At 43.4% G+C, this 27169-nt stretch overlaps 1 protein-coding gene across 3 annotated transcripts in view; it reads left to right on the top strand.

Moving 5' to 3' along the window:
• Nucleotides 1–23679, top strand: part of tars2 (threonyl-tRNA synthetase 2, mitochondrial) — a 57108-nt gene extending 33429 nt beyond the window's left edge. For 2 of the 3 annotated variants that reach the window (XM_084336218.1, XM_084336219.1), the window contains exons 9-18: nt 1272–1370; nt 8674–8843; nt 10264–10426; nt 15882–16019; nt 18705–18782; nt 20311–20411; nt 20998–21099; nt 22864–22936; nt 23100–23214; nt 23408–23679. In XM_084336218.1, the coding sequence (XP_084192344.1) occupies nt 1272–1370; nt 8674–8843; nt 10264–10426; nt 15882–16019; nt 18705–18782; nt 20311–20411; nt 20998–21099; nt 22864–22936; nt 23100–23214; nt 23408–23550 (1182 nt within the window). In that variant the 3' untranslated portion in view covers nt 23551–23679. The remainder of the gene's footprint in view (nt 1–1271; nt 1371–8673; nt 8844–10263; nt 10427–15881; nt 16020–18704; nt 18783–20310; nt 20412–20997; nt 21100–22863; nt 22937–23099; nt 23215–23407) is intronic. The other variant, XM_084336217.1, reaches the window with a different exon arrangement.
• The last annotated feature ends 3490 nt before the right edge of the window (nt 23680–27169 follow it).

Below are 27169 nucleotides of genomic sequence, written 5' to 3'. Positions count from 1 at the left end.
GGACCATTTGCAGTTTATGGAGGGAGCGGGAGGTGATACCAGTGAGGAGGGAGTTGCAGTAGTCCAGGCGGGAGGAGATGAAGGCGTGTATGAGGGATTCAGCAGCAAGGGGGGGAGAGCCAGTGACGGATTTTAGCAATGTTGCGGAGGTGAAAGTAGGATATTTTTACGATGGAGCGGACGTGGGGGTCAAATGAGAGGGTGGGGTCAAGGAGGACACCAAGGTTTCGGACTAGGGGGGAGGGGGTGATGGTGGAGTCGTTGATGGTGAGTGTGATGGGTCCGGATCTGGTGAGGGTGGTTTTGGTGCCAATGATGAGAAGTTCAGTCTTGTCACTGTTCAGTTTGAGGAAGTTGTGAGTCATCCAAGTTTGGAGTTCGGTGATGCAGGATTCGATGTGACTGAGGGGTGGGCTGTGGGGGGATTGTGTACTGATGTAGATTTGGGTGTCGTCAGCCTAGCAGTGGAAGTTGAGGTGGTATTTACGGATGATGTGACCAAGGGGGAGAATGTAGCAGATGAAGAGCAGGGGAGCGATGGTGCCCCTAAGAGGATCTGGCTGGTATTGCATGTTGCCGATTCCACAGAGGCGGGTAGATCTGCAGAGTCGATCGGGGATCTTGATCCGGTTATTAATATGGAATAAAACAATAACAACTTGCCACGGCTATATACGTGCCTCTGGTCCACAACGCATGGCACCGAAACACGATACGTGGCTGGTCCTTAAAGTGTTAATTAAGTCGAATTCTGCCTTTGTCTCTATCAACTACATATAAATATTTATATAATTGTTTGCTTGATAGATGAAGGTTGCAACATAATTATGTAATATCATGTCGTTGGCTGTGAGAGCAGCCCCACTGCACCCAGGCAGGGCAGCCGAGTGAAACCTTGTTGGCTGCGTCACAGTCACGAAAGGGGCTACTTAATTAATTAATCCAATCCACTTTATTTATAGAGCACATTTAAAAACACGTTTTTTCTTTTTCTTTTTTTTTGTTGAAGCTTCGAATTTAAATCGAAGCTCTGCCCCGAAGCTTCGATTGCCAAAAAAAGCTTTGAAGGTCAGCCCTAGTTAGAACCAGTCCTTCATGGTAAATCTAGGTTGGTTTCCCATTGAGGAGCAAGTGACTGTGTATTCACTCGGCCAAACCTTGTTGGCGTGCACAGTCACGAAAGGGGCTAAGGGATATACAATGGAATTAGTTGAAAGTAAAAAAGCATAGGTTTTAAAGATGACCTGTTTCCTTCCACTGTTTACCTGCAGGACCAGGAACTGTTCTTCTTCAATGACGTCAGTCCAGGCAGCTGCTTCTTCCTTCCCAAAGGAGCACACATCTACAATACACTCACAGACTTCATAAAGGTACACCCTCTCTCTCTCTCTCTCTCTCTCTCTCACTCACTCACTCACTCACTCACTCACTCACTCACTCACTCACTCACTCACTCACTTACACACACACACACACTCCAAGGCCAGAGTCTCACACACACTACAAGACTTGATACTGGGTTATTGGACAAGCTGACCCATGTTTGATTTAAAGATGTCAAGCTGGAGAAAACAAGGGGTGAAATAACCCAGGTTTGAGAGAGCTAGCTAGGAGAGAAGCCACCGCTGACACTGTGGTTGTTCTGTGGAATGTAAAGCTGGAGAATCGCCTGACCAAATGTCATGGTAACCGTCTTGGCACTTCTGTAAGCATTCTGTCACCTGCGCGCACCGTGCATGTCTGGAGAAACACAAGACGGTTACAGGAGATGCATGAATTCCTGCAGAATCTTCACTGCAGTGTGAAGACGATCACAAACCGGCTGAAAAGATCAAGGAATGCCTGTGGAACTTGATCGTGATGAACTTTTTCTAGGTCTGTTTGGGCATTTTAATCCAGGATTAGCAGTGTAGTAGCAGAGGGGGAGCAAGTGTCCCGAGGACTGTAGCATACATTTACATTTAGTCATTTAGCTGACGCTTTTATCCAAAGCGACTTACAAGTTCTGTACGACAAGTCAGCAGGAAGGGTACAACTCTTTCAGCTGAGTTACAATGTTCATCAAACAGTCGTTAAACGTGGGTGCTTCAGTGTTGAGTGCATAGTAGTAGAGACATGTTAGTATAGTATCTACTAATATAGGCAAGGAAGATTTAGTGGAAAAGTGCATGATAGTAGAAGACAGTAGAATGTTTTTTTTTCTTTGTTTTTTTCTCTCCATTTCAGATATTGATTGAAGCAATGTGTTTTTAGTCGACAATGAGTTTTGGCTGTCCTAACATACTAGTCAGCATCCAGGATAGTACTGTAGTATAGTAGTCAGCATCCAGGATAGTACTGTAGTATAGTAATCAGCATCCAGGATAGTACTGTAGTATAGTAATCAGCATCTAGGATAGTACTGTAGTATAGTAGTCAGCATCCAGGATAGTACTGTAGTATAGTAATCAGCATCTAGTATAGTACTGTAGTATAGTAATCAGCATCTAGTATAGTACTGTAGTATAGTAATCAGCATCCAGGATAGTACTGTAGTATAGTAATCAGCATCTAGTATAGTACTGTAGTATAGTAATCAGCATATAGTATAGTACTGTAGTATAGTAATCAGCATCCAGGATAGTACTGTAGTATAGTAATCAGCATCTAGTATAGTACTGTAGTATAGTAGTCAGCATCCAGGATAGTACTGTAGTATAGTAGTCAGCATCTAGTATAGTACTGTAGTATAGTAGTCAGCATCCAGGATAGTACTGTAGTATAGTAATCAGCATCCAGGATAGTACTGTAGTATAGTAATCAGCATCTAGTATAGTACTGTAGTATAGTAGTCAGCATCCAGGATAGTACTGTAGTATAGTAGTCAGCATCCAGTATAGTACTGTAGTATAGTAGTCAGCATCCAGTATAGTACTGTAGTATAGTAGTCAGCATCCAGTATAGTACTGTAGTATAGTAGTCAGCATCCAGTATAGTACTGTAGTATAGTAGTCAGCATCTAGGATAGTACTGTAGTATAGTAATCAGCATCCAGTATAGTACTGTAGTATAGTAGTCAGCATCTAGGATAGTACTGTAGTATAGTAGTCAGCATCCAGTATAGTACTGTAGTATAGTAGTCAGCATCCAGTATAGTACTGTAGTATAGTAGTCAGCATCTAGGATAGTACTGTAGTATAGTAATCAGCATCCAGTATAGTACTGTAGTATAGTAGTCAGCATCTAGGATAGTACTGTAGTATAGTAGTCAGCATCCAGTATAGTACTGTAGTATAGTAGTCAGCATCTAGGATAGTACTGTAGTATAGTAATCAGCATCCAGGATAGTACTGTAGTATAGTAATCAGCATCCAGGATAGTACTGTAGTAAAGTAATCAGCATCCAGTATAGTACTGTAGTATAGTAGTCAGCATCTAGGATAGTACTGTAGTATAGTAGTCAGCATCCAGTATAGTACTGTAGTATAGTAATCAGCATCCAGGATAGTACTGTAGTATAGTAGTCAGCATCTAGTATAGTACTGTAGTATAGTAATCAGCATCCAGGATAGTACTGTAGTATAGTAGTCAGCATCTAGTATAGTACTGTAGTATAGTAATCAGCATCCAGGATAGTACTGTAGTATAGTAATCAGCATCCAGGATAGTACTGTAGTAAAGTAATCAGCATCCAGTATAGTACTGTAGTATAGTAATCAGCATCCAGGATAGTACTGTAGTATAGTAGTCAGCATCTAGTATAGTACTGTAGTATAGTAGTCAGCATCTAGGATAGTACTGTAGTATAGTAGTCAGCATCTAGGATAGTACTGTAGTATAGTAGTCAGCATCCAGTATAGTACTGTAGTATAGTAATCAGCATCCAGGATAGTACTGTAGTATAGTAGTCAGCATCCAGGATAGTACTGTAGTATAGTAGTCAGCATCTAGTATAGTACTGTAGTATAGTAATCAGCATCCAGGATAGTACTGTAGTATAGTAGTCAGCATATAGTATAGTACTGTAGTATAGTAGTCAGCATCCAGTATAGTACTGTAGTATAGTAGTCAGCATCCAGGATAGTACTGTAGTATAGTAGTCAGCATCTAGTATAGTACTGTAGTATAGTAATCAGCATCCAGGATAGTACTGTAGTATAGTAGTCAGCATCTAGTATAGTACTGTAGTATAGTAGTCAGCATCCAGGATAGTACTGTAGTATAGTAGTCAGCATCCAGGATAGTACTGTAGTATAGTAGTCAGCATCTAGTATAGTACTGTAGTATAGTAGTCAGCATCTAGTATAGTACTGTAGTATAGTAGTCAGCATCCAGTATAGTACTGTAGTATAGTAGTCAGCATCCAGGATAGTACTGTAGTATAGTAGTCAGCATCTAGTATAGTACTGTAGTATAGTAGTCAGCATATAGTATAGTACTGTAGTATAGTAATCAACATCCAGGATAGTACTGTAGTATAATAATAATAATAATAATGGATTGGATTTATATAGCGCTCTTCATGACACCCCAGAGACCCCAGAGCGCTTACAGAGTCCATTATTCGTTCATACACAGTCATACCGGTGGTGGTAAGCTACAATTGCAGCCAGAGCTGCCCTGAGGCAGACTCACGGAAGCGTGGCGAATAATCATCGCCTACGGCCCCTCCGACCACCACCAACATTCATTCACAGGCATACACATTCATACGAGGCAAGTAGGTTAAGTGTCTTGCCCAAGGACACAACGGCAGTGGGATGGACATGGGCTTGAGCGGGATTCGAACCCTTTGATCATTGGACGACCCGCTCTACCCCTGAGCCACGCCGCCCCACAGTATAGTAGCCAGCATCCAGGATAGTACTGTAGTATAGTAATCAGCATCCAGGATAGTACTGTAGTATACTAACAATAATAATAATAATAATAATAATAGTAATACACTTTATTTGTATATAGCACCTTTCATACAGAAACTGCAGCTCAAAGTGCTTCACAACAGAAAAGACAGGCATAAAATGAGCACATAAAGTGCAGACATATAAAATCAGTTTTTCACATTAGGATCTAACATCAACAGGCCGCCTTGTTTATGGTTTAATTCAGTTTTAAATAGACAATAATAAAAAGTGTAAGATAGAATAGACAGAGTAAAATAGTGCACCTAAAGTGCAGACATATAATATATATTTTTTACAGTGCAATAAAATAGTTCTTGATTACTGTTTAACAGTTTAAAGTCGTCTTTACCTTCTCTGTTTGGTATCCACAGTTTAAAACTTGACAGTCTTCCCTCCTGTTTGATACCCACTTTGACCCTTCGAACCTCCCACTCAGGGCAAACTGGGAAAAAGTAGTCAGCATCCAGGATATTACTCCAATCAGATTAATCAATTACTGCACCTCCAACCTGCATTACTGCACTGCCTCTTTTAGATGGTGGGCCGAGTGTGTCTAAAGTGAACTTGATTGATCTGCGTCGAGAGAGGACACAATTATTTGTGTGTGATATCTAGTTATGTTAAAGGAAAATTCCAACATTTTGGGAAATTAGCTTATTTAACATCTTCCCTGGAGTTGGACAAGAAGATGCATACCTTTTTTGTCTCTGTGCGTGCATTTAGCTTTGAGAGCAGTCGCTCCGTTAGCTTAGCTTCATCACTGGAAGTGAGGCAGGACGGTAGCCTGACGTTCCCTACAGGTTTGTTGATATTCTCATTCCTTCAAAGGATCCGAACCGATTGAAGTTTATGGATACCATGACTTAAAATCCTCTTACCGTGACGATTAAAAGCCTCCCCAATTTAGAAAACTAATCCAATGGCTGGTATTGATAATATACTACTAACTACTGGACGCTCGGAGCTAACACAGAACAGGATGGTAAAGCAAATATAATGACTTCCTTTCTGGGGTTTTCAAAATAAAAGTGCGATGTTTATAGCAGCGGAAAATGTTTATTTTGTACATTATCTAACGTTAACACGAACCTAAACTAACTTTAGGTTAGTTGTAACGTTAGTTTAGGTTCGTGTTAACGTTAGATAATGTACAAAATAAACGTTTTCCGCTGCTATAAACGTAGCACTTTTATTTTGAAAACCCCAGAAAGGAAGTCATTATATTTGCTTTACCATCCTGTTCTGTGTTAGCTCTGGTTAGCTCCGAGCGTCCAGTAGTTGGTAGTATATTATCAATACCAGCCATTGGATTACTGTTTTCTAAATTGGGGAGGCTTTTAATCGTCAAGGTAAGGGGATTTTAAGTCATGGTATCCATAAACTTCAATCGGTTCGGATCCTTGTTTGAAGGAATGAGAATATCAACAAACCTGTAGGGAACGTCAGGCTACTGTCCTGCCTCACTTCCAGTGATGAAGCTAAGCTATGCTAACGGAGCGACTGTTCCCAAAGCTAAATGCACGCACAGAGACAAAAAAGGTATGTATCTTCTTGTCTAGCTCCAGGGAAGATGTTAAATAAGCTAATTTCCCAAAATGTTGGAGTTTTCCTTGAAGTCAAAATACGTTGGTTGGCAGCTATTTTGTGGTCATGTTTGCTCATGCATATCTTTGGACACCTAGTAACCAACAGGGGGGGGGGGGGGGGGGAAACGGCGACATCGAGCTGAAGAAGTTAATTCTGGGTAAAACATGCATCTTAACTATTGACAATCGGGCCTGTAATGAGTTTTTTTATTTTGACCACCTGCCGAAGTCATTTGTGATCCTATCTAGCAATCCGGAATAATTATACTTCACCGTTTGGCTTATAGTGGGGAATATTTAAACTCCAAGACATCTAAAGTGTTCTACCATGGGTATATTTGCTGGGAGGATGGTAGCCTTCGCAGTCACATTGAGTGGAAGGAAGGCCGATTTTGGCCAGTTTATCTTAAATCCTGATAGATTGCCAAAATCATCTATTACTTTGAGAAGATGAGGTAGGGAGGTGGTAGGGTTTTGCATGAACAATATTACATTGTCTGCATATAAGCTAATGTGATGCTGTGTGCCCTTAATTGAGATCGGCGCTATGGACTATGGTATATTTATATATTGGAAGAGTATATTTATGAGACCGTATATTTTGTACATATGTAATGGTTGTGACAACGTCACCTCAAACTTCGAAAGCCACGGGCAACAACACAGAGCGCTACACCAAGAGGTCGTTCATAGTGTGACACCCAACAAGAATGTGAAACAACTATTATTAGTATTGGGTTAGAGTTGTTTGATTTCCACTAACGTAAATGTTATATTGCTATCTTGAGAAAGTTTATAGTCAAGTTAGACCGCGCTCACAAGTTCTCACACTGGGTGCTGCAATCCCATAAAGTTCAGTATATCAAAAAGCAGGGTAGCCGGACCAGCACTCTCAGTTTCAATGTTTTTAATGTCAGCCTGAATGGATAGCAGACATGTTTCGGACAATGTCCTTCTTCAGTGATATGGCAATGGAAATACAATCAAGATGGTAGTTAAATACACCTGGCAGGTAATTACATGACATGACACGGCAGGAAATGACATCACAACGCAGGCGTGCCGGTACAATGTGACCAAAGGGATGATCTATCAAAGTAGAGTCCAATCATAAATTATACATATATATAGATATATCTATATCTAACAATCTATATTATAAACAACACAAAACCAAAACAAAATTACCAGAAACTTGATATTATAACATATAACATGCCCATTAATTTCTAGGGCTAATTGAGCCCCTTTACATATTTAATTAAATAGTTTCAAATTATACATTGGGCATCCTTGTGAAACATGCCTCTTGTTTAGCAACAAACAATTTTTTTTTAATAAAACCAGAAATAACACTGTAGGTGTAAGGAGGTTAGAGGAAACAGGTTAAAACGTTCTCTTCATTCATTCCTCTAGGTTCGATGCAATTGAACAGGTGGATATAATAACATTCACGTTGCAACAGCAACTTGTGTCTGTCTCCACCTCGCGCTGGCCTGAGTACTAACTCTAGTCCCATATATTTGAGATCGTTGACGGTATGTTTACACTTAGAGAAATGTCGAGCTACCGACGACTATCTTGAGAAAGTTACAATGCTAACGTAACGTTAGTCTATGTGAGCTGGCTACACCATTTGCCATGTGTAATCTGAAGGCAAAATGGACTGCATATAAACTGCTGATGACTCATAACTTCCCATCACGTTTGAATAATGCTGTAAAGTTAAGTAAAAATGCATTTCAATAGTAATGTATATGAATTAAGAGCTTACCGATGCTGAGCCAAGTCCACTGTTGTCAACACGGGAAGCGATATTTACTTCCTAGTTCCTGAGCTGGAGAAATCAAGTCACTTGACGTTGTAACGCGTTCTGATTGGTTCTGCAGCAACGCCCCTTTTCACCAATGTAAGTCGTTTTTAGCTTATCAAAACATTAATTTTCATAAAACTATGACCCAAAAACCGTTGCCAACAAACGGAAATGTGTTACTATAGCATATTATGTAGTTCATATTACAATATCATATCATCTCTACAACCAGATCAATCATTTCACTCTAGCAAGCTCCGGCCCGCCGTCTATTTCTGATCACCTCCAACTTGCTCTCATTTTCTAAGTTTCTCATTTGACAATGGCTTCTCCCCCCTAACTTCCTCCCGTCATTCTTCCTTCCTGACCCCCACGCACACACCTTTTCTAGAGTGAATATCAACGGCGGGGCTTCAACGAGGTCGTGACCCCAACGCTTTATAGCACTGCATTGTGGGAGCGCTCAGGTCACTGGGAGCACTACAGTGAGAACATGTTCACTGTGACGTCTGAGGGCAGTCAGACCTACGCACTCAAACCCATGAACTGCCCTGCACACTGGTACACACACACACACACACACACACTCACTCTCTCTCTCTCTCTTACATATACATGTTTACACTGTAGTATTTCCCCTTTCCTTTTTCTCCCCCCCCCCCCCCCCCCCCCCCCCCTGTTTTGTAACCGTGGTGATGAGGACGGACGTTTGGTTTCCATGGCTAATCAATGTTCAAGTTTCTAGTTGTCATAGTAAAATACAGAATATTTTTCCATGAAATGCTTTTTTCTGTATGAGCTCCTGAGATTGTGCTAGATAAAATAGATAAAAAGTATAAAATAGACAAAGTAAAGAGTACGTAAACAAAAAGTGTTCAGTCAAGCAATACATATATACAATACAGAGTAAAAAAAGAGTAACAGTGAGGTACAATGCAGCAATGGGATCAGGTACAACTTAGGATAAGGTGCAATGAGGTATGAGTTGTAGTGCAAATCTTTGTTAATAAATATAAAGTGTGTTAAAGTGTTTAAAGTGAGTGGTCTTTATTCTGCTTCTAGTGTAGCTTGATGTTCTTAACTCACTGGATATTATACGACCAAAAAACATGAATTCATAACAATTACCCTTTACATAATTGGGGTAAAGCCGTAAAGGCTACTCAATTATAAATTTTTTAATCTTTTTTAGAAATTGAAAAGATATGTGTATCGCTAATAACTAGCAGCAGCCAAATCAGCTGTAGAGGAAACACTGGCCTCCTCACACAGTCCTGCCATGTTGTGTCATGTGTTCAGCTTGATGTTTCACATGTTGTCTTGTGTTCAGCTTGATGTTTCACATGTTGTCTTGTGTTCAGCTTGATGTTTCACATGTTGTCTTGTGTTCAGCTTGATGTTCGACATGTTGTCTTGTGTTCAGCTTGATGTTCGACATGTTGTCTTGTGTTCAGCTTGATGTTTCACATGTTGTCTTGTGTTCAGCTTGATGTTCGACATGTTGTCTTGTGTTCAGCTTGATGTTTCACATGTTGTCTTGTGTTCAGCTTGATGTTCGACATGTTGTCTTGTGTTCAGCTTGATGTTTCACATGTTGTCTTGTGTTCAGCTTGATGTTTCACATGTTGTCTTGTGTTCAGCTTGATGTTTCACATGTTGTCTTGTGTTCAGCTTGATGTTCGACATGTTGTCTTGTGTTCAGCTTGATGTTTCACATGTTGTCATGTGTTCAGCTTGATGTTCGACATGTTGTCTTGTGTTCAGCTTGATGTTTCACATGTTGTCTTGTGTTCAGCTTGATGTTTCACATGTTGTCTTGTGTTCAGCTTGATGTTTCACATGTTGTCTTGTGTTCAGCTTGATGTTTCACATGTTGTCTTGTGTTCAGCTTGATGTTTCACATGTTGTCTTGTGTTCAGCTTGATGTTCGACATGTTGTCTTGTCTTCAGCTTGATGTTTGACATGTTGTCTTGTGTTCAGCTTGATGTTTGAGCAGCGTGTGAGGTCTTGGCGAGAGCTCCCTCTGCGCTGGGCTGACTTCGGAGCGCTGCATCGGAACGAGCTGTCTGGAGCACTGGGTGGTCTCACTCGGGTCCGCAGGTTCTGCCAGGATGATGCTCACATCTTCTGCACACCGGAGCAGGTACACACTCGCACACCTGTGGTGTGTACAGACACTTATAGGCAGGGATGTCCTGATCAAGTATTTTTTTTGTCGTGGCTGGATTTGTCCCTGAAAATGTGCCCCTGACCTTTTAGAATATATGAAATTCTAAAAGTTCCGGAAGACTGATCATTTGGTTGCTTTTTTGTTTTAGATGATTTGATGTCCATTTGGATTTGTTTGGTTAGTGTGACAACTGCATTTGACCATCAGAACTAAACCGGGGCAATCTGCCACCCCTCTGTGCATGCGATTCAGACACACACACGTACACTCACTCTCTCACACACATATATACAGTATGATTGCATCTTAGATCTGGCAGATTTGCCACCTGACTAGACCACTGCTTAAGGCTCACCATGTATGATCCAGAAGAGAAGCTGTGTAAATAGAGCCCACTGATTGCATTCAGCACATATAAGTCCTCAAGACATTCCATAGGACTTCAGCCGTGTTGAATGAAGTCCTTTGTCCCGTCTCAACTGTACACCTCTATGGTGTGAGCGTCATGTCTGTGTAGTCCTTCAGCACAGTGTCATGTCTGTAGTCCTTCAGCACAGTGTCTTGTCTGTAGTCCTTCAGCACAGTGTCATGTCTGTAGTCCTTCAGCACAGTGTCTTGTCTGTAGTCCTTCAGCACAGTGTCTTGTCTGTAGTCCTTCAGCACAGTGTCTTGTCTGTAGTCCTTCAGCACAGTGTCATGTCTGTAGTCCTTCAGCACAGTGTCTTGTCTGTAGTCCTTCAGCACAGTGTCTTGTCTGTAGTCCTTCAGCACAGTGTCATGTCTGTAGTCCTTCAGCACAGTGTCTTGTCTGTAGTCCTTCAGCACAGTGTCTTGTCTGTAGTCCTTCAGCACAGTGTCTTGTCTGTAGTCCTTCAGCACAGTGTCTTGTCTGTAGTCCTTCAGCACAGTGTCTTGTCTGTAGTCCTTCAGCACAGTGTCTTGTCTGTAGTCTTTCAGCACAGTGTCTTGTCTGTAGTCCTTCAGCACAGTGTCTTGTCTGTAGTCCTTCAGCACAGTGTCTTGTCTGTAGTCCTTCAGCACAGCGTCTTGTCTGTAGTCCTTCAGCACAGTGTCTTGTCTGTAGTCCTTCAGCACAGTGTCATGTCTGTAGTCCTTCAGCACAGTGTCTTGTCTGTAGTCCTTCAGCACAGTGTCTTGTCTGTAGTCCTTCAGCACAGTGTCTTGTCTGTAGTCCTTCAGCACAGTGTCTTGTCTGTAGTCCTTCAGCACAGTGTCTTGTCTGTAGTCCTTCAGCACAGTGTCTTGTCTGTAGTCCTTCAGCACAGTGTCTTGTCTGTAGTCCTTCAGCACAGTGTCTTGTCTGTAGTCCTTCAGCACAGTGTCATGTCTGTAGTCCTTCAGCACAGCGTCTTGTCTGTAGTCCTTCAGCACAGTGTCTTGTCTGTAGTCCTTCAGCACAGTGTCTTGTCTGTAGTCCTTCAGCACAGTGTCATGTCTGTAGTCCTTCAGCACAGTGTCTTGTCTGTAGTCCTTCAGCACAGTGTCTTGTCTGTAGTCCTTCAGCACAGTGTCTTGTCTGTAGTCCTTCAGCACAGTGTCTTGTCTGTAGTCCTTCAGCACAGTGTCTTGTCTGTAGTCCTTCAGCACAGTGTCTTGTCTGTAGTCCTTCAGCACAGTGTTTTGTCTGTAGTCCTTCAGCACAGTGTCTTGTCTGTAGTCCTTCAGCACAGTGTCTTGTCTGTAGTCCTTCAGCACAGTGTCTTGTCTGTAGTCTTTCAGCACAGTGTCTTGTCTGTAGTCCTTCAGCACAGTGTCTTGTCTGTAGTCCTTCAGCACAGTGTCTTGTCTGTAGTCCTTCAGCACAGTGTCTTGTCTGTAGTCCTTCAGCACAGTGTCTTGTCTGTAGTCCTTCAGCACAGTGTCTTGTCTGTAGTCCTTCAGCACAGTGTCTTGTCTGTAGTCCTTCAGCACAGTGTCTTGTCTGTAGTCCTTCAGCACAGTGTCTTGTCTGTAGTCCTTCAGCACAGTGTCTTGTCTGTAGTCCTTCAGCACAGTGTCTTGTCTGTAGTCCTTCAGCACAGTGTCTTGTCTGTAGTCCTTCAGCACAGTGTCTTGTCTGTAGTCCTTCAGCACAGTGTCTTGTCTGTAGTCCTTCAGCACAGTGTCTTGTCTGTAGTCCTTCAGCACAGTGTCTTGTCTGTAGTCCTTCAGCACAGTGTCTTGTCTGTAGTCCTTCAGCACAGTGTCTTGTCTGTAGTCCTTCAGCACAGTGTCTTGTCTGTAGTCCTTCAGCACAGTGTCTTGTCTGTAGTCCTTCAGCACAGTGTCTTGTCTGTAGTCCTTCAGCACAGTGTCTTGTCTGTAGTCCTTCAGCACAGTGTCTTGTCTGTAGTCCTTCAGCACAGTGTCTTGTCTGTAGTCCTTCAGCACAGTGTCTTGTCTGTAGTCCTTCAGCACAGTGTCTTGTCTGTAGTCCTTCAGCACAGTGTCTTGTCTGTAGTCCTTCAGCACAGTGTCTTGTCTGTAGTCCTTCAGCACAGTGTCTTGTCTGTAGTCCTTCAGCACAGTGTCTTGTCTGTAGTCCTTCAGCACAGTGTCTTGTCTGTAGTCCTTCAGCACAGTGTCTTGTCTGTAGTCCTTCAGCACAGTGTCTTGTCTGTAGTCCTTCAGCACAGTGTCTTGTCTGTAGTCCTTCAGCACAGTGTCTTGTCTGTAGTCCTTCAGCACAGCGTCTTGTCTGTAGTCCTTCAGCACAGCGTCTTGTCTGTAGTCCTTCAGCACAGTGTCTTGTCTGTAGTCCTTCAGCACAGTGTTTTGTCTGTAGTCCTTCAGCACAGTGTCTTGTCTGTAGTCCTTCAGCACAGCGTCTTGTCTGTAGTCCTTCAGCACAGCGTCTTGTCTGTAGTCCTTCAGCACAGTGTCTTGTCTGTAGTCCTTCAGCACAGTGTCTTGTCTGTAGTCCTTCAGCACAGTGTCTTGTCTGTAGTCCTTCAGCACAGTGTCAAGTTCAAGTTTCTTTATTAGTTGACATGCAAAGATACAGAATACCTTCACATGGAATGCTTTTTTCTGTTATGCTCCTATGAGGATCATAGGACGCTTGGATCATACACATACAGCGCATTACAGTAATATTCCACAATTATTACATTTTAGATAGTAATAATGGTACAGAGCCTTGAGACAAACATATGCATATTCACCACCGTAAACAGACTGGCAGCCGTCATAGGCAGCGCCATTTACGGAAGGAGGGGGGAGTGGGTTGGGGTTGTTACAGGGCTGTAGGGGGGGGGGGGGAGTGGGAGGGGGGGGAAGGTGGGGGGGAGTGCACAAGCCAAGTCCTGGGTGGGGGAGGTCTCCCTCACACGAGGCAGCCGTCAGTGCAGCGCCAATGCAGAGGAAGGGGGGGGGGGGGGGGGGGACTAGGGATTGGGGTTGTGGGACGCCGCTCGCCACTCTTATCTCCCAGAGGGCCTTCGACTCCAGAGCTCTCGGTTCGACCTTGGTCCAAGAATTTGTTTTGGCTGACTGACTGGCACAATTTATCCCAGCCACGTCCCTTTAAATTTGATTTGAATAGAGTGGAATATAACTCTATTGATTTGAGTGGAGTGAGTTTTAACAACTCCGTCCAAATGACTGAATGCATTATTAGTCCAAGTGTCCAAGTGTCTTATCAGTTCATTTTGGTAGATCCTGTGCGCGGTAAACAGATCCAAAATCTTCTTATTGCAGTCCAAAAGCTTCGATAATCCAAATAATACCACGTCTTCAAGTTTGTAGCCCAATTATGATGTCCCAATAGGCAGAGAGGGTTAGCCTTATTCTGCTTCTTGAAGAAAATATGCAATCCACTGATTAGATCCATTTAGAGTTGATTTGAGTATAGTCCGGCCACCGGCACGAAGCAGGGCATAGCAGCGTCAGGCTCCATGGTGCAGTAGAGGCGGCGGTAGGAACGGCCTTGAAGGCCTTGGGAGAGAGGAAAGAAATGCGACTTGTCTCTGCAAGAGGTGGGAGGAGTGTGTCTTGTCTGTAGTCCTTCAGCACAGTGTCTTGTCTGTAGTCCTTCAGCACAGTGTCTTGTCTGTAGTCCTTCAGCACAGTGTCTTGTCTGTAGTCCTTCAGCACAGTGTCTTGTCTGTAGTCCTTCAGCACAGTGTCTTGTCTGTAGTCCTTCAGCACAGTGTCTTGTCTGTAGTCCTTCAGCACAGTGTCTTGTCTGTAGTCCTTCAGCACAGTGTCTTGTCTGTAGTCCTTCAGCACAGTGTCTTGTCTGTAGTCCTTCAGCACAGTGTCTTGTCTGTAGTCCTTCAGCACAGTGTCTTGTCTGTAGTCCTTCAGCACAGTGTCTTGTCTGTAGTCCTTCAGCACAGTGTCTTGTCTGTAGTCCTTCAGCACAGTGTCTTGTCTGTAGTCCTTCAGCACAGTGTCTTGTCTGTAGTCCTTCAGCACAGTGTCTTGTCTGTAGTCCTTCAGCACAGTGTCTTGTCTGTAGTCCTTCAGCACAGTGTCTTGTCTGTAGTCCTTCAGCACAGTGTCTTGTCTGTAGTCCTTCAGCACAGTGTCTTGTCTGTAGTCCTTCAGCACAGTGTCATGTCTGTAGTCCTTCAGCACAGTGTCTTGTCTGTAGTCCTTCAGCACAGTGTCTTGTCTGTAGTCCTTCAGCACAGTGTCTTGTCTGTAGTCGTTCAGCACAGCGTCTTGTCTGTAGTCCTTCAGCACAGTGTCATGTCTGTAGTCCTTCAGCACAGTGTCTTGTCTGTAGTCCTTCAGCACAGTGTCTTGTCTGTAGTCCTTCAGCACAGTGTCTTGTCTGTAGTCCTTCAGCACAGTGTCTTGTCTGTAGTCCTTCAGCACAGTGTCATGTCTGTAGTCCTTCAGCACAGTGTCTTGTCTGTAGTCCTTCAGCACAGTGTCTTGTCTGTAGTCCTTCAGCACAGTGTCTTGTCTGTAGTCCTTCAGCACAGTGTCATGTCTGTAGTCCTTCAGCACAGTGTCTTGTCTGTAGTCCTTCAGCACAGTGTCTTGTCTGTAGTCCTTCAGCACAGTGTCTTGTCTGTAGTCCTTCAGCACAGTGTCTTGTCTGTAGTCCTTCAGCACAGTGTCTTGTCTGTAGTCCTTCAGCACAGTGTCTTGTCTGTAGTCCTTCAGCACAGAGGCGTGGAAAGTCCCAGGACATTGATTGCGCTCCTCTGTCTTCCCATTTCGGCACAGAGGCAGCAGTCACATGATGTTGTTGTTGGGATGCGTTTAACTCCCTGCCACGACTAACTCAATCACCACCACTTAGGAGGACGGCACTGGAAATGCATGACCCATCCTATCTAGTGTGGAATTAAACCATCTCATCTTGAGACTATTGTTTTTTCTCTCTCTCTGCTGTGTTAAGGGAATATTTGTATGATCTATTCATGTTTTCTGATGTTTGGTTCCTTTTTTTCCTTTCCTCTCTCCTCCTCAGCTTGAAGAGGAGATAGTTGCGTGTTTGGACTTTGTGAGGACCGTGTATCAAGTCTTCGGTTTCTCCTTGCACTGCCTCCTCTCTACGCGCCCCACGCCATGCCTGGGGGAGACGGAACTGTGGGACACCGCTGAGCTGGTAAACGGGGACACACACACACACACACACGCATATCTCTCTAATGCCATCTTTTGGAATGCGGAACGTGTAGTAAGTAAGGAGTAGGGGGAGGGGCCACCCAGTCCTGTTCAATCCCAGCTGTGCAAATGTTTGTATAAAGCCAGCCGGTCCTTATAAATCACGTAATCATAGAGTTCCTCTTTAAACACACTGATACGGTGTAATGGAATTAGGGTTGTGCTGATGGACGATGACTTTGTGGATGGAGGACATTCAGAGCTCTTGCCAGTAGGTGCTTGCCGCAGTAGTCAGTGATACCTGTGTTACTCGGGCATCCACCAAGTACATTACTTGCCCACCGCGCCCACCAGTGTATGCTTTTTTATTTATTTCATTTCTAAATAGAAATGGAACCCATTTAGTAAATGTTCTTACATCACACACGCACATCACATTCCCAGCTCCCTTCTGTTCTTTAAGTACTTTATAAACCTTGTTATTATCCCTCTTTCCTTTACCGTTTCAGTAACGCGACCAAGGCTGCTGAACGTGTAAATCAGACCAGTACATTATAAACTGAACATGCGGACAGCAGCTATATTTAGGCTTCACTTTCACTTTGTGTGAAGGAGAGAAAGAAGGCGCTAGAGGCGACACGACATGTTACACAACGATAGCGGAGGATTCGGATTAAACCCTGCAGCTGCGAAAGCTCGGCTGGAGAGGAGCTGAGGACCAGTCCAGATCAGCAAAAGTATGTTTTCGTGATGTGCAAAAAATAGAACCTAATGTCAACTCTGTCTGTCCAACAAATAGATACTATTCATTGAAAATGAATTAAAAAGAGATGTAGATGGACAGACGCAACGGATCAATGTAGCCGCATAACTTAAAGATCAAAGTACCGGTAAGTGCTCTACAGATATTGAGCATCATTTTATAAAATGTCAAGGTGTCACCAGTAATACCGGTGTTGTCATGAGTTTATTAGTCATTGAAAATTCCACATCACTGTTGCAACCCTAATTGCCAGTTGCACAATGTAGAGACGATTATGGGGTAGTTTGAGCCCAATCGACTTTACATGGCCTTTGTGTTAAATGTTGTTGGGAAATATAGGCCTAATGTAATTGGCAGGAAATGTCTGCACTTGATATGTGCAGCATAAATGACTGTACTGTCAGACCTGTTTAGGCATTAGGTGTCAAATGCTAAATAAACACGTAATATGTTTGCTAATGCTGTATACAGCCAAGCATCTGCTATTGCTGTATTTGCATACATTTTCACAAAGGTGTTCGTAAGAGATTTGCCTTTAACCCTACAAATATATTTGGCATAAATGTTGTGCAAAAATGGCACAATTGATTTCATAACCTAATGTGTTTCACTAAGATAAAACACTAGAGCATTTATAATGCCATAAAAGCAAATAGACCTAGTCTATTTTTATTAGGTTTGACATTTTTGGAATTGATGGAGCTTAAGTTTCATCCCACCGGTCGCTCCAGTGTTGTTGCAGTGGATCTCTGCAGTCCTCCTCCAGCCCCAGAGGGAATCACAGGGTGACGACGATAGGATGATTGGCAATCTCACAGGGTGACGATAGGATTTGATTTGATTTGATTTGATTTGAAGTCTTTATTTCGAACATGCAATGAATACAACAAACAATAACAAAAAAGCAAAACAACTCAATCTGCATGTTCGAAAAGGAGTAGGAAGAAGTATACACTTATTTAATCCTACCCCTTTTCCACTACTCAAATGAGTACTATTTTAAACATAAAAAAGAAAAGAAAAAGAAAAAAATATATATATGCAAAACAAAAAACAAAAACTATATATGTATAAAATAAAATAGAAAACAAAATAAAAATGTAAACACCCGTGAATATCAAGTCCCTTCCTCATCCCTGTACCTTGTGAACATAATTTCCTTATACATCAGTTTGAATTGTCTCATGTTTGGACATTGCTTTAGCACCACATTTAGACTGTTCCACAGTTTCACTCCACATATCGAGATGCAGTGTTTTCTCATGGTAGTGCGTACGATTATGATGATTGGCAATCTCACAGGGTGACGATAGGATGATTGGCAATCTCACAGTGTGACGATAGGATGATTGGCAATCTCACAGGGTGACGATAGGATGATTGGCAATCTCAGTGTGACGACGATAGGATGATTGGCAATCTCACAGGGTGACGATAGGATGATTGGCAATCTCACAGGGTGACGATAGGAATCAGATGATTGGCAATCTCACAGGGTGACGATAGGATGATTTGAATATGGAGCACATCGCCCAACTCTAAATGGAATCCATTTAAGCCAATCAAACTTTGTATGCAGTACGTCTCCTCTGATACCTAGTGTGAAAGCCTGCTCTGCTGTGTGTGTGTGTGTGTGTGTGTGTGTGTGTGTGTGCACGTGCGAGTGAGAGATGTCTCTCAATCCTATCGTTAAACTTCAAGGAGGCTCTCTAAACGGGCCCAGGGGCAATTTAGGCTGATTTGAATTGAGTTAAATATTATAGGTCTTTAGCTCCTTCCCACACTCTTGAGGGAAATGGAAGCGACAGTAATTATATGCATGAAACATTCACTTAGTCCCCACCTAACCTTCAGGCCTACCCAACCCACTTACCTATGTACTCTTCCCTCTCTACCTATCTCTTTCTCTCTCCCTCTGAGCAGCAGCTGGAGAGGAGTCTGCAGCAGTTTGGGGAGCGCTGGGACCTCAACCCAGGAGATGGAGCCTTCTACGGACCAAAGGTCAGTGTGAGGGGGCTATAAGCAGACCGTATCTGGACCTGTGGTCAGTGTGAGGGGGCTATAAGCAGACCTTATCTGGACCTGTGGTCAGTGTGAGGGGGCTATAAGCAGACCGTATCTGGACCTGTGGTCAGTGTGAGGGGGCTATAAGCAGACCTTATCTGGACCTGTGGTCAGTGTGAGGGGGCTATAAGCAGACCTTATCTGGACCTGTGGTCAGTGTGAGGGGGCTATAAGCAGACCGTATCTGGACCTGTGGTCAGTGTGAGGGGGCTATAAGCAGACCTTATCTGGACCTGTGGTCAGTGTGAGGGGGCTATAAGCAGACCTTATCTGGACCTGTGGTCAGGCCTAACATCTGATTGACATGAAGTTCATCAGAACAGTGTTTTGAGGGAATATAAACCGAGAAGCTTACTTTTTACCCAGCACCTCAACTGAACAGATGAAAACAGAACATGATGGAGAGGACTGTAGATCCAGCTGGTGATTTAGAACCAACTAGAGATGGCCAGCTCCTCTCTTCAGACTGTTCTGGGACTGAGGCTGATTGTCAGTCATCATCTAAACTCATATAGATGTTTTATAGTCTCTTTTCTTTTCTATGTGAGATCAGCCTGTCTAAGAAGAGGATCAGCCATTTAAAGATATGTCATTCAAATTTTTAATGGGAACAACAGGTTTTCCTGGAGCTAGATATCAGCACTCTTAAATCTTTATGTACAACCCTGAGGCTGCCCCCCTTTTACGGTTGAGTGGGGGATTGATTTTATGGACATTTTGAGCTTTATATTATAGTAGTTCTATCACTTCAGAACCAGAGAATTCCCCCTCGTCCCTATAAAGTCACGTGGGAACTGTCAGTCACATTATAAAATAATTTCAATTAATTCTCTCTGCATTTATTTCTACATTGGTGATGTAACACACGGAGGAGAGGGACGCTCTGTACTCTCCTGCCTCTGGTCCTAGGTCATATAGACATAACGTATCCCAAAGCTTGGGTATTCCCCTCTTAAGGCGGTCTTAAGAGAACATTGCTATTCATGTGTCAGAATGGAAAGTGAAGTGGTTCACATGGGGTGCTCTGGAAGGAGTCGTGAAGGTGACCTCATATTCCCACCACTAGTGAGAGACATCATTGTGAAGCGGTGGAGGAAGCTGGCTCAGCCAGGGAGGGGGGGGGCTGAATACACACGCTTTCCATCACGCACACACACAAACAGTTTAAACAACCTTATATTTAGCCACTATTGGTTCGATGAGTTAGTCCTGGCAACCCTGTTTGTATGCATTTTGTATCCCCCCTGAGTTATTCAGGACCGGAGCTCTCCCAGCTGGGTCATAGATGTTACTAGGAGAGACCCGTGCCTGTATTTATCAAGTATCCATATCCACCATGAGACTAGATACGCTCATGAGTCATAGTAAGGCATGGTGATCCTAGATCAGTGCCTCGTACTCTTAGAAGTATGATGACTATTTGGGCCCTGATCATAACACCCTCCCTCTCTTTGCCTCTTCCTAGATTGACATCCAGATAAAGGATGCTTTAGGCCGACAGCACCAGTGTGCCACGATCCAGTTGGACTTCCAGCTGCCAATCCGATTTGATCTTCAGTACATTGGGTAAGTCGGTTAGAAGGCGATGACGTGTTCATGGGATTTCCCGTTATTGCTGCATCTCTAATAGTGCATAGGTGCAACATTACAAGCAGTGAGTGTCTTATTACGGCTGTTAATTGATTTATTCTTCTTTTCTTGTTTATTTTTGCTTGGCTGTGTGCTGAGTCACTTGGCACCTCTCGACATGTTCACGTTCCTCTGTGTTTATATCGTCCTGTCTGTACATTCTGTTCGCCTCCTGCTCTCTGCTGCTGTGCTGTGTGACAACCTTTTTCCCCTCGGGGAACAATTGAATATATTTAACTCTTGCTTGTCTTATTAAATAAACCCACGTGTTTTCAGTTTTGATTTGATGTTCTATAATTGCTCTTGGAATATGATTGAATGGAATAGCCCAAGGCCGACCACATTGTGCCCTAAGTTGATTTTGGAATATCTGTCTTCCTCTCTTTCATTAGATTTATGGCTTCGGGACCAGCGCGCTCCCATGTTCCTGCCATAAACCTTATTACCCCTTTTCTCATGTTCTCTCTCTGAAGGCTGTTCTCATCACGTGCTCTTTTCATTTCTCTGTTTTCCATGCTCTCAGGGCAGACGGACAGAGTCACAGACCAGTGATGGTTCACAGAGCAGTGCTGGGATCACTGGAGAGGATGATTGCCATCCTGGCTGAGAACTTTGGAGGAAAATGGTGAGAGAGAAAGTAGATTAAATATAATGACACCAATTGAGTCCCGACACAGATCATTATTCTTATTATTTATTTCTATGCAGTGATAATACCTTAACTAGATTACTCCTTCAATGTGTGCAATAGACTGCTGCCGTCGTTTTACCAGTCTGTGGTAGCCAGCATCCTCTTTTTTGCTGTTGTATGCTTGGGGGGGCTACATCAACTCAAGGGACACAACAAACTGAACAAGCTGGTGAGGAAGGCTAGCTCTGTGGTGAGAGTCAAGCTGCTCAAACTAGAGGTGGTGGCAGAGAGGAGGATGATAAGGAAGCTAGCTGCTATCCTGGATAACCCCCCCACATGTTCAGCATGTTCAGCCACAGACTCACACCCCCCCCCCCACTAACCACCTCGGCCAGTCCTTTATGCCAGCGGCCATCAGGCTCCACAACTGTGGACATGGACTGCTGCCAGCAGCTGGAGAACTAACGTCTGCACTAATGTCCTGTAACTAATGTCCTACTCCTACCACTAAGCGTGTCTGACCCTTAACACATTGGTTGCCAGCAGGGGGTGCGCGATTTGAGTGCCAGCGCTTTAGTCAATGAGAGGACGAGCACATTTGCGAACGCATAAACTATCTTAAATTATGGCTATGTGTCTAATACACCTGTCGCTTATCAATGACTTTCTTGCAGTCAACATGTACGAAACGGATTGTTTTTTCATCAGTACATTTCCGTTTTATACCGTTTTGAATAAGAGTATAGTTTTGAAGATTTCTAGTGATTCCAGAAAAATCCGCGAAAATAGCTCTTTACTGGAATACACAAAACGTTTTTCAAATAAACGCTAGATTATCGATAGTATATGTGTACTTATGCACGCTAGAGAAGCAGGCTGAAAAATCGATTATCTATGCCCTGCCTGGCGCTAACGTTACGCACACACTGTACACTCACAGGAGACACGTTGTGAACGCTGTGAAAAAAAACTCTGATTAACCCAATACTGGTAAAATAAAGTCCTTACCTCAGATCAGATGTTCTGCAAAAAGATTAATCCAATTGCTGATCGCCATTCCAAATATCGATCGTGTTTATTGATCCAACGTTATACCTCGAAACACATAATCAACGCTTCTTCCAGTTCCCTCAGTGAATGCAATAGTCTCAGGTTACATGCCTCAGAAGTAAAATGTGGAGCCCGGAGTTTTTTTTCTGATGCATTCCCATCGACTCCATTCCAATGGGTGCAATACCATCCGGGAGACGATAGGGGGCGGTATTTGCCTTTTTCGAGCTCAGAGCCAGTCCCAATGATAACGTGAGGCTGGATGAAAAATTTATGGATATCGCTAAAAAAAAAGAAATAACGATTAAATAACGAGATTTCTCGTCATTGGCACTCAACGCATGGCGCCCAACAACGAGATTTCTCGTCATTGGCACCCAATGTGTTAACCACTAAAACCTTGTATATCATGCCAGTTACGGTACCTTGTGTATACTGTTTACTTTTTGTCTTACTCATTGTATATATTCAGATTAAAATCTTCTATTGCCTGTATTTATTGTAACGTATAATATAACCAATAGGGCATACAGACCCTCATCTACACCGTTGTTTACACTGTTTATTTATTTGTTTTTTTGTATTTGCCTGTATTTATGTCTTTCTACTATTTCCCTACCTGTACCTCCCCTCCCCCATGCTGCTATGGTGCCCAAATTTCCCCAAGGGGATCAATAAAGGAATTTCTTATTCGTCTCCCTCCCACAGGCCCCTATGGTTGTCCCCAGCCCAGGTCATGGTGATCCCTGTGGGGGGCGACAGTGAGTCGTACGCCAAGCAGGTCAGTCTCAAATGAGGATTACTGTGTGGTGATGCCTGATCAGACTCGAGTGTATTACTGAGTACTGCTTATTATTTTGTGACTCACTGCCCACTAATGTAAGTGGTGCTGATGGTTATAATAATATAATAAATCATATAATCTCATGTTTTCTTTCGTTAAGGTGGTCCTGAGGTTCCGCAAAGCTGGCTTCATGGTCGACCTGAATGAAGATCAGGGAGCGACCTTTAACAAGAAGGTCCGCTCGGCCCAGCTGACCCAGTACAACTACATATTTGGTAAAAATGAAATATCGGATGGAAAACTCCAGTCTCCAGATACTGCGATCGACATGTGGTCATAGATTTTCGAATGAAGTTAATGTACAACTCAAAACTCAAGACTTCTCATCTGTTGTTGTTTGTTCCAAGTACTAAATTTGATTATCATTTGTGTGTGTGTGTGTGTGTGTGTGTGTGTGTGTGTGTGTAGTGGTGGGAGAGAAGGAGTGTGTGAGTGGAACGGTGAGCGTGAGGAGCAGAGGGGGAAAGCAGTTGGGGAGGAGGCCGACGGACGAGGTTCTGGCGTTGCTTGCTGAGCTCCGAGACATGAGGAGCAACCAGGAGGACTTCTGAGGAGGAAGGAGGGGGGGGGGGTGTTTATCAAAGAGACGACGAGAGACACTGATGTAAATGTTTGGTGTACAAGTACACACACAGTTATGGGACTGTCTTTGGGAATTGCTTGCTGAATTTCTGTAATAAAATGTGTTTATTCATGAAATCTTTTTGACTGCGTTGGCTCGTTCTTTTAATCGGAAATAACCGCAAATAACCCATGTTTCTATTCAGGGTTTTATGACTCAGAAAGAAGGTCTCTTCTGAACACACACACACACTAAAGGTTCAGACGAAAGGAAATCACTAAACGATAAAGAAAAAGCACTCTGATATTTATTTATTTGTAAATACATGAATAGGTCTCAACGCTTATTTGAGTCTTATATTAGGATCTGGATCAGTAGCAGCATTTCTCAGCAACTGGACTTTATCGCATTAATTGCGATTAATTAACTACAGAAAATTGAAAGTAAAAAATAAATTATGCATTTAATATCGTTAGCCTCATAGCATAATTGCCCAAGTAATTTTTTGGCCAAATTGATATTTCTGCCTAACTCTACTCTGCTCACACTGCTGCACCACCCTGGCTTAGTGGCTGTGTCCTCAGCCAATCAGAACCTTGTTATGTTACAAATCCCTTTCTGCCTAACTCACTCATGTGACTTGTGCGAAAATTAGTTTTTCTTCTTTTCCGAAAGTCTTGAAAAATGACTTAGGCAATTATGCTATGAGGCTAACGATATGATGATTTTTCTTTATTGTGTAAGAATGTTACCCTTCAAAGGAGACCAGACTCATGCATGTTCTATAAGTATAAAGTATAATAAATCGCAAATAACTTTTTTTTTCTTAGTCTGGTTTGTTCATACAGAATACTGAAAAAATAAGAGAAATTGAGATCAATCAAGAGTTTTTATTTATTTTTTTCAATGGTCAACTGTTCTGGAAATATACTTGAAAGTACTGCGTCTTACTTTTACCTCGAAAATGCTTGAGTTTACAAAAGGTCCTTTGCGCTATATATATTATTCCTAAAATTGCTGCACTTTGTTAAAAATTGCATTTATCTGTTGGTCTGTGTAGTAGTTAATACAGGATTTTGCTGCTTAAACGTATGTATAATGTATATTCATTGGTTCACTCGTATACCAAAATCCATTTGAATTGAACATTTTTGCTTTTCGCATCAAATATTGGTGATTAATTTCAATTAATTAACTATAAAGTCTCGAATTAATTCGATAAAGAAAATGTATCGAGTCCCACCACTACTAGTAATAACCCTTAATAGTGCCAAGTTATAGCAGAATCCAAAGTGCTGAAGGACTATGGGTTTGTGTAGAAATAGTTCAACTTTATTATCCCGGATGGGAAACCTGACTTGCAGTCAGGTCCACAATATAAAAACAGCACAAGTACAGAACATTTCTCCTGGACATAGTCGGTTCCATAAATATTCGGACATCGACCTGATTTTTACAATTTTGTCTCTGTACCATCAAACTGCTTTGGATCATTAGCAGTTCCTTTACTCTTCTCTTCCCATTATTCTGGTACAAGTTCATATGTGTCGTATCTGTCCATAGGATGTTGTTCCAGAACTGTACAGGCTTTTTAAGATGATTTTTTGGCAAACTCCCAATCTGTTCTTCCTGTGTTTGAGGCTCACCAATGGTTTACATCTTGTGAACCCTCTGTATTCACTCTGGTGAAGTCTTCTGTTGACTGTTGACTTTGACACAGATACACCTACCTACCTCCTGGAGAGTGTTCTTGATCACAGATGCACCTCCCTCCTGGAGAGTGTTCAGATACACCGACCTCCTGGAGAGTGTTCAGATACACCCACCTCCCTCCTGGAGAGTGTTCAGATACACCCACCTCCTGGAGAGTGTTCAGATACACCGACCTACCTCCTGGAGAGTGTTCAGATACACCTACCTCCTGGAGAGTGTTCAGATACACCGACCTCCTGGAGAGTGTTCAGATACACCTGCCTCCTGGAGAGTGTTCAGATACACCGACCTCCTGGAGAGTGTTCAGATACACCTACCTCCTGGAGAGTGTTCAGATACACCTGCCTCCTGGAGAGTGTTCAGATACACCGACCTCCTGGAGAGTGTTCAGATACACCGACCTCCTGGAGAGTGTTCAGATACACCTACCTCCTGGAGAGTGTTCAGATACACCTACCTCCTGGAGAGTGTTCAGATACACCGACCTCCTGGAGAGTGTTCAGATACACCTACCTACCTCCTGGAGAGTGTTCAGATACACCGACCTCCCTCCTGGAGAGTGTTCAGATACACCCACCTCCCTCCTGGAGAGTGTTCAGATACACCGACCTGGAGAGTGTTCAGATACACCGACCTGCCTCCTGGAGAGTGTTCAGATACACCGAACTCCTGGAGAGTGTTCAGATACACCCACCTCCTGGAGAGTGTTCAGATACACCGACCTCCTGGAGAGTGTTCAGATACACCGACCTACCTCCTGGAGAGTGTTCAGATACACCCACCTCCTGGAGAGTGTTCTTGATCACAGATACACCTACCTACCTCCTGGAGAGTGTTCAGATACACCCACCTCCTGGAGAGTGTTCTTGATCACAGATACACCTACCTACCTCCTGGAGAGTGTTCAGATACACCCACCTCCTGGAGAGTGTTCAGATACACCCACCTCCTGGAGAGTGTTCTTGATCACAGATACACCTACCTACCTCCTGGAGAGTGTTCAGATACACCCACCTCCTGGAGAGTGTTCAGATACACCGACCTCCTGGAGAGTGGACACAGATACACCGACCTCCTGGAGAGTGGACACAGATACACCTGCCTCCTGGAGAGTGGACACAGATACACCTGCCTTCTGGAGAGGGTTCAGATACACCTCCCTCCTGGAGAGTGTTCTTGATGACTTTGACACAGATACACCGACCTCCTGGAGAGTGTTCTTGATCTGGGAAACAAGTCATCCACCACAGTGGTCTTCCGGGTAGTTTGGTGTTTCTGAGCTCACCAGTGAGTAATTTTTTTTTAAGAATGTACCAAACTCGATTTGGCCACACCTGATGTTTTTGATGGGTTTGTTTAGATTTTTCAGGTTAGGATGGCTTGCTTCACTGACTTTGGACCTCATATTGAGTGTTGACAGCAACAGATTCCAAATGCAAATAGCACACTTGAAATTAACTCTAGACCATTTATCTGCTCTTTGTAAATAAATATAAATAATGCAGGACCTCTTTAGAGAGTCTTTATTCGCCATACAACGACATGGGACATGCAATGGGCGGCACACACACAGGAATACACACATGCATTGTCTTTCTCAGGGTCGCCGATGCGATTGAGCTCTGCGCTTAACCCATCCCGCCGTCCTTCTCCCCATGGGCAGCCGGGAGCAGACAGGGCGTCGGCGAGGTACCGTGCCCGGGGACCAATCCAAGTGCTCCTGCCCGTCTTCGTCAGGGACGCGACAGCGTCAGCGATCCGTTGTGCATGTTTTTCCATTGGGTTTCTCTTATCGTGGGGGGGGGCCTTGCGAGCACGGAGAGAACATGCAAACTCCACACAGAAAGGCCTGGGAGATACCCCACCTGGGTACCTCGCATCGCGGAAACCTGGTC

The sequence above is a fragment of the Notolepis coatsorum genome, assembly GCF_963971535.1.
Source record: "Notolepis coatsorum genome assembly, chromosome: 19".
NCBI lineage: Eukaryota > Metazoa > Chordata > Actinopteri > Aulopiformes > Paralepididae > Notolepis > Notolepis coatsorum.
Note: the sequence above shows the minus strand (reverse complement) of the source record. Positions and strands in the feature narration are given on the sequence as shown.